Consider the following 7,946-nt stretch of genomic DNA (forward strand, 5'->3'; position numbering starts at 1 on the left):
GGCTGAGGCAGGAGAATCGCTTGAGCCCAGGAGTTGGAGGTTGCTGTGAGCGTGATGCCATGGCACTCTACCCAGGGGGATAGCTTGAGGCTCTGTCAGGCTCCGTCTCAAAAAAGAAAAAAAAAATGTTATTTTTTGAATACTTTATGTCAGACACTGAATAAACTATGTTTACATGTGAAATCTCATGGTTCCTCTCAGGCTTTTACAGGAGGTATTATTGGCCTTGATACTAAAGTTAATTCTCAAGAAAGTTAATTTGTCCAGATACCCTAGTAAGTGGCAGAGCCTGAATTCCTGGACCTTCCGACTCCTGCGTCCTCCGCATGGGAGGGGATGGGCATCGGTAGTTTTTTGCCCCATTTGCTTCTGCATAGATCCTGGAATGGATGATAACCAGACCCGGGGCCCACACTTCAAAGAGTCTTAGAACCAGTAAAGAACGGTTGAGGATTATGACTATTTCATTGTTCTTTAACTTCTTTGTTGGGGTTAATTTAGGAGGCTTTCCACCTAATTTTTGGGCTAGAACATGTTGAATCTATAATTTTTGTGCTAAGACTGGTGATCTCAGTAAAGTATGTGGGATGTAGAAAGTATAGACATAGTGTAAAACGAGCTGCCTAGGATTGAAACTCCACACCTAGTAGTATTTCCACTACTCCTCCCTGTACTTCTGAGAGCCAAGTAGAGAAGATACCTCTGCAGGTAGGAACATCACAGAGCTGTCAGTTTCTCCAGGTGCAGTGTGGAACTGCTCCCGGCTGGAGTGTATATAGATTCTAGGGCATGGTTCTTGTGTGGATGCAGTTTGAAAAGTAAAGTCATGAATTCAGTTATAAACATCCAAAACACCATACTGTCAAATTTATGTAGGCCCCGTGTATATTCATGAGCGCCGTCAGTGGTGGTTTAATAGTAATGTACTGTGAGTAAAGGGATTTGTTCAGCAAGTGAAGCACTCGGTGTGCTGCTCCAAAATGCCTGCATAACTGAGACTAAATGGTCTTACCTTTCTTATTAACCTCATCGTTTTCACAGTTTTTTCTGTCTTGAGATATAAATCTTTTGCCTAGGTGTACTCCCAATCAGAAAATTCGAAATAAAAAGCCAAAAATAAAGTAGTTTGAATTCTTCAGTATTACCCTGTGTAGTTTAAGTCTTCATTAACTTCCAGTGGAAAAAACTGATACATTTTCTTTTTTAAGTTCAGAGGTAAGACCTTCAGGTTTTAACATTTATGCATTAACTAAATGAAATTTCTTTGCTTTTATAGGAATTCTTTTCAAAGAAGTCGGATTGTTCTTTATTCATGTTTGGTTGCCATAATAAGAAGCGGCCAAATAATCTAGTAATAGGTAAGTAAAATTGACTTTTCAGTGTTTATAGTCAGCTCTGCATCTCAGATTAACTGATAGTGTTGAAGAATCAGGAGTAAACTGAATCCTCAACTCAGTAACTTTAAATTAGCTTGGCGGGATTTTGTTTATTTTTATTTTCATTATTTTTATTTTTTTAGAGACAGAATCTCATTTTGTCGCCCTCGATAGAGTGCCATGGTGTCACAGCTCACAGCGACCTCCAGCTCCTGGACTTATGTGATTCTCTTGCCTCAGCCTCCCGAGTAGCTGGGACTACAGGCACCCACCACAACACCCGGCTATTTTTTTGTTGCAGTTTGGTCGGGGCCGGGTTTAAACCCACCACTCTTGGTATATGGGGCCAGCGCCCTACTCAATGAACCACAGATGCTGCCTAGTTTTATTTTTAGTTGTAAGTTTTAGTTTTATTTTCAACTTTGTGACATGAGTAAAAATTGTTTTTTTGGCAGTCCCCAGGTAAAGAATGGGGTATATAAGTAGTCCCCTACCAATGCAGGGAACTCTAACACAGTAAAAAGAAGATGAGAGTTCCTCAATTCAAGTTTCTTTTTTTTTTTTTTTTTGAGACAGATCTCATTCTCTCGTCCTCAGTGGAGTGCTTCAGCGTCATAGCAGACAGCAACCTCAGACTCTTGCTTCAGCCTCCTTGCCCACCACAACATTTGGCTATTTTTTTAGTTTTTATTTATTTTTTTGAGATAGAGTCTCACTATGTTTGCCCTTGGTAGAGTGCTGTGGCATTACAGCTCACAGCAACCTCAAATTCTTGGGCTTAAACCATTCTCTTGCCTCAGCCTCCCAAGTAGCTGGGACTACAAGCGCCCTCCACAATACTGGGCATTTGTTGTTGTTGTTGTTTGGCAAGCCTGGGCTGGGTTAGAACTCACCAGCCCTGGTATATGTGGCCAGCGCCCTAGCTGCTGAGCTACAGGCGCCAAGCCCACCCGGCTATAATTTTTAGAGATGGGGGCTTGCTTTTGCTCATGCTGGTCTGAAACTCCTGAGCTCAAGTAGTCCACCCGCCTCGGCCTCCCAGAGTGCTAGGATTACAGGATAATAGTGTCAGCCACTGTGCCTGGTCTGTTCAGGTTTCTTAAACCAGCACTGTCTTTTGTCTGTTGGAAGTGTGGCTTTGGGGGCTGTCAGTATCCTTCCTCAATTGTAAATGCACCACAGTCACCTTGTGGTGGCTCTGAGTGTCTCCGAGCTCACCTGTAATCATGAGTCCACTGGAATTGGGGGGGAAAATTACCCTATCTCAAGTCGTAGATATTTTGTCTAATGTGAAATATAGCCAGGTATGGTGGCTCACAACTATAGTCCCAGCACTTTAGGAGGCCAGGGTAGGAGGATTACTTGAGGCCAGGTGTTTGAAATCAGTCTGGGCAGCATAGTGAGATCCTGTCTCAACCAAAAAAAAAATTTTTTTTAAGGAGGTGGCATTTGCCAATACAACATTCCCAGCTACTTGGGTAGATGAAACAGGAGGATCACTTGAGTCCAGGAGCCCAAGAGTTTGAGGGTGCTGTGAGCTCTGATTGCATCACTGCATTCCAGTCTGGGTGATAAAGTAAGACTCTGTCTTCAAAAAATGAAATTTCTATTTAATCAATATTAGAGTTAGAAAAAAACAAAGTATCATATCTACTCACATAAATCCACCTTTTCCTAATTGGTATCTGTTGAGGAAATAACATTTAAAAAAGAGCCCTGGCCAAGGGCAGTAGCTCATGCCTATAATCCTAGTACTCTGGGAGGCCTTGTCAGAAGGATTACTTGAAATTAGGAGTTTGAGACCAGCCCGAGCCAGAGTAAGACCCTGCTTCTACTAAAAATAGAAAAATTAGCTGGGTGTTGTGATACTTGTCTGTAGTCCCAGCTACTTGGGGGCTGCGGCAGGAGGATGGCTAAAGCCCAGGAGGTTGCTATGAGCTGGGCTGACCACAGCACGTTAGCCTGGGGAACAGAGTGAGACTGTCTCAAAGAAATAAAGAAAAAAACTCTTCCCTGGTGTAGTAAGACTTGGTCTGGCATGCTTACTGGCTTGGGCAAGCCCTTTCCTCTCTAGGGTCTTCATTTAGTCTAGTATTAAAGTAAAGGAGGGGGCTAACTCTCTTAAGATCCTTTTCATGACTGTCCTAACAGTCTCTTTGGGCATGTTTCAGGGGTGCACAGTGAGGAAGGGAAGAAGCAGACATTAGAACACTTTGAACATACAGATACAAATGGGTACATGTGAGGGAACGGACACATGGGTACATGGCTATTTGAGGAAAATACAGGCTTAAAAATGCATTTTTCTTCTAGGTCGTATGTATGACTATCATGTGCTGGATATGATTGAATTAGGTATTGACAAGTTTGTCTCTCTAAAAGACATTAAGGTAAGAAGTACTGCTAATAAAAAGGAAAAGCATTTTGTAATGCTACTCTTGGCCAAGAGTGACATCTTGTGGTGATGAGTTCTTGTAGAGTTTTATAGATAAAGAACTTTATTTTTATTTTGGCATTTTCTAAGATAAAAATAAAATTTAATTTTACCTTTATTTTTTTTTTTTTCTATTTTGAGAGAGAGTCTAACTTTGTTACCCTCGGTAGAGTGCCATGGCATCATAGCTTACAGCAACCTCAAACTCTTGGACTCAAGTAATCCTCTTGCCTCAGCTTCCTGAGTAGCTGGAACTACAGGCAACCACCACAACACCCAGCTATTATTTTATTTTTTTTGAGACAGAGCCTCAAGCTGTTGCCCTGGGTAGAGTACTATGGCATCATAGCTCACAGCAACCTCCAACTCCTGGGCTCAATCGATTCTCCTGCCTCAGCCTCTCAAGTAGCTGGGACTACAGGCTCCCCCCACAATGCCAGGCTATTTTTTTGGTTGCAGCCATTGTTTGGCGGGCCCAGGCTGGATTCGAACCCACTAGCTCAGGTGTTACGTGGCTGGCACCTTAGCTGCTTGAGCCACAAGTGCTGAGCCTACATTTATTTTAAAAAGAAGAATATATGTATAGTGTATAATAACATATGCAGGTCCTATGGCATTTAGTGTACTTGTTAGTTCTTGTTTAGGCCATAGTTTAAATGCCGTTCTCTCTCTCTGAATTAGCACACCTATATTATAGAACTCCAGAAATATCAGTAGAATTTTCAAATTGAGCCCTTGTTCAAAGCTCTGGGTAATCTTGCGGTATTTGGGCCGTTAGCCACCAAATTGCAGCTTCATATCCCCTTGGTTACTTTATGCATCCTTGTGTCTCCTTTGTTTGAATGAGATTGTGAAATAGAAAGCACTAAATGGTAGGAAAAATAGTCTTTGTTTGAGACAGTCTTGCTCTGTTGCCTGGGCTAAAGTGGATAGAGTATGGTAGTGTCATCATAGCTCACTGCGTCTCAAACTTCTGGGTTCCAATGATCCTGCTGCCTCAGTCTCCTAAGTAGCTGCGATTACAGGCATATGTCATCATGCCCAGCTATTTTCTTCTTTTTTTATGTAGAGACAGAATCTTACTATGTTGCCCAGGTTGGTTTCCAACTCCTGTCCTTAAGTATCCTTCTGCCTCCACTTCTCCAAGTGATTACAGGCATCAGCCACGGTGGCTGGTCTAAAAATAGTTTCAGAAAGGCAGAGAGAGTGTTCTAACTCAGCTTCTGGGTCCAAATTTGGCTCTTGTTCCCTTAGAACTCTGCTTCTGGCTTAATGATCTCATTTATCATTTTACCCAGACCTTGTAGCTTCCCTGTGGAAGGCCAGAATAATTTTTCGCATTACATAGATTCATAGATCAAGTACCTGAGGGGTTTCACTGGTGACCCAGAGTCAGACTTATGGTGAATTTAACCAAGATTAGGACTCAAGGGCTTTGAGAGAAGGGATCTTGTTTTAATGGAAAGTTATGTAATTGTTCTCAGTTTATGGCGTTTGGAGACTGATGGTATAGTTAAATTAGCTGTATACATAATCCCTCCTTTTCCCAGTCTCCCTTTAAAAGGGGGATATACTTTCCAAGTTTGGTAGAATTCCTAAAATTAATATCCTTATCCTGTGGGTTTGAAATAAGCTCTTAGCAGATCCCCGTTATTTAGTCAGTCACACCAGCTTCCTCAGGTACAGGCAGAACACTGGCCTGAGAATGGATTCGAGACAGAACATTCCAGTTTGAGGCCTGTCTTCCAGTTTGAGGCCTGTCTTGTCCATTTGTGACCTGACAAGTCAGTGACTTCCTTGACCCTCAGTTGCGATGATGTATAAAACAAGCGCAACTACGTCAAATGAGACAGTATGTATGAAAATGCCTATCAGTGAAGACAGTGTGTTAGAAGGTTCTGTAAAGTGTGTAAACTGTGATGCTTGATCACAGTGGAAGCCATCGTACTGTGACAGTTTCTCTCTGGGGTTGCAGGAATGCCTGGAGATGGGCAGCATGTCTGCATTTGACCTTTACCACTACTGCCAGCTCGGTCCCCAGCTCAGTGGGTGTGAACAAAGGCTGTTGCCAGCCCTTCTACCTGTTCTGGTTCACTTCCAAAGCAGTGAAAGACTTGTCACTATGCAACTTCAAAACTGGACCACAGGCTGGGCACGGTGGCTTACACCTTTCATCCTAGGGATTACAGGAAGGCCAAGGCTGGTGGGTTGCTTGAGGTCAGAAGTTCGAGACCAGCCTGAGCCAGAGTGAGACCCCATCTCTACAAAAGATAGAAAAACTAGCTGGGCATTGTGGTGCATCTGTAGTCCCAGCTGACTTAGCTGGGACTGGACCACAAAACCTTTCTTGTTTGTCAGGTCTCGTTGTTTTTGTTGTTGTCGTTGTTTGAGACAGAGTCATGAGAAGCTTAGGCCAATACATATTCTCCTTCCTCCATAAATTAATCTCTCAGTAAAGAATTTTTTTCTATTTGACTTTTTTCACAATTCTATTTTTTTTGTCACTTCTTTAGTGACTTCTAAATCCTTTGATTATTCACCTCACATTCTAATTGAGATTAAAAAAAAATCTAAAACTAATGGGCAAACATTTTTTATAGTAAAAACTTCAACCCCTCTGAATAATGATTGACTCAGACTTTCTGTAGCTTGTATAAAATTATAATGTTTCTTAGACCCCATCTCTTCTAAAGTAGAAAAATTTGATTGGGTGCACTGGCTCACGCCTGTAATCTCTGAGCACAAGCAAGACCTTGTTTCTAAAAGGAAAAAAAATTAGCTGGGCATTGTGGTGGGCGCCTATAGTCCCACCTACTCGGGAGGCTGAGGCAAGAGGATTGCTTGAGCCCAAGAGTTAGAGGTTGCTGTAAGCTGTGATGCCACGGCACTCTACCAAAGGCGACAAAGTGAGACGCTGTCTCAAAAAAAACCCCGAACAATCTGTAAGCTTAAAAATCCTACCTCTGTTTTTAAGTCTAAAATCATTATTTGCAGACATAATTTTAGAACAGTTAATAAATGTGAAAACAAATTCCTATATGTGAGTATTGACTACTTTAAAATCAGCATATAAATAGTTTAGACTTTGATAATCATATAATTATATTTTCTTTTAATTTCATAGAACAGTAAATGTCCAGAGGGAACAAAACCCATGTTAATATTTGCTGGTGATGATTTTGATTTAACAGAAGACTACAGAAGACTAAAAAATCTTCTCATTGGTAAGTTTTTTTCTTTTCTTTTTTCTTTTTTTGAGAAACAATGTCTTGCTCTGTTGTTCTGGCTAGAGTACAGTGGCCTAATCATAACTCACTGCGGGCTTAAGCGTGTAGGCTTAAGCAAACCTCCTGCCTCAGCCTCTTGAGTAGCTGGGACTGTAGGCAGGCAGTCAGGCCTGGTTAATTTTTTTTATTATTTTGTAGAGAGAGGTTCTTGCTATGTCGCTCAGACAGGTCTTGAACTCCTAGCCTTAAGCCATTCCCCCTCCATGGCCTCCCCAAAGTACTGGGATGTTAGGTACGAGCTATGATGCTTAGCCTGGTATTTTAATATTTATTCTAATCTGCAGGGTAGCTGAGGTGGGCAGTCTAAGCCTGACATTGGTGGCACTTTGCTACTTTACTCTGGGCCTATAACTTTCTCTTTTTTTCTTTTGGATCTCTTCTTTTTTCCCTTTTTGTTATTTTCTCCCCACCATCAGGAGGAAGGTACCTGTCTTGGTAGAGTTAAAGGGGCTTTTGTGCTCTGTGGATGATTATTTTTGATGCCTTAGTACTGTAGGTATCATCTGTTTATAGAGTGCTTTACACTGTGTAAAGTGCTTGCATCCATCTCTTACCATTACTGGCATCATTATTTTAAATTTAGGGAATTGAAAAGTAGAAATTTCAAGAATGTGATGCATCATCACTTCCAACTCAGAAACCTCTATTGGTGTTTTTGTTGGTTTTTTTTTCCTTTGCAGTTTTTGGCCATGGCTGGTCTTGAACCCCCCACTTCCAGTATATGGAACCAGTGCCCCACTCCTTGAGCCACAGGCACCGCCCTTTTTTTTGAGACAGATTCTTTTTTTTTGAGACAGAGCCTCAAGCTGTCCCCCTAGGTAGAGTGCTGTGGCATCACAGCTCACAGCA

General features: G+C 41.8%; 1 protein-coding gene across 2 annotated transcripts in view; it reads left to right on the plus strand.

Annotated features, from left to right (window-relative positions):
- RPF2 (ribosome production factor 2 homolog) overlaps nucleotides 1–7,946 on the plus strand; it is a 33,251-nt gene that overhangs the window by 10,016 nt on the left and 15,289 nt on the right. For both annotated transcript variants that reach the window (XM_003781593.3, XM_023513231.1), the window contains exons 5-7: nucleotides 1,277–1,358; nucleotides 3,690–3,766; nucleotides 6,935–7,034. In XM_003781593.3, coding sequence (XP_003781641.1) covers nucleotides 1,277–1,358; nucleotides 3,690–3,766; nucleotides 6,935–7,034 — 259 coding nt within the window. The remainder of the gene's footprint in view (nucleotides 1–1,276; nucleotides 1,359–3,689; nucleotides 3,767–6,934; nucleotides 7,035–7,946) is intronic.

Source organism: Otolemur garnettii, unplaced genomic scaffold, assembly GCF_000181295.1.
Source record: "Otolemur garnettii isolate 467f Iridium unplaced genomic scaffold, OtoGar3 scaffold00002, whole genome shotgun sequence".
Taxonomy (NCBI): domain Eukaryota; kingdom Metazoa; phylum Chordata; class Mammalia; order Primates; family Galagidae; genus Otolemur; species Otolemur garnettii.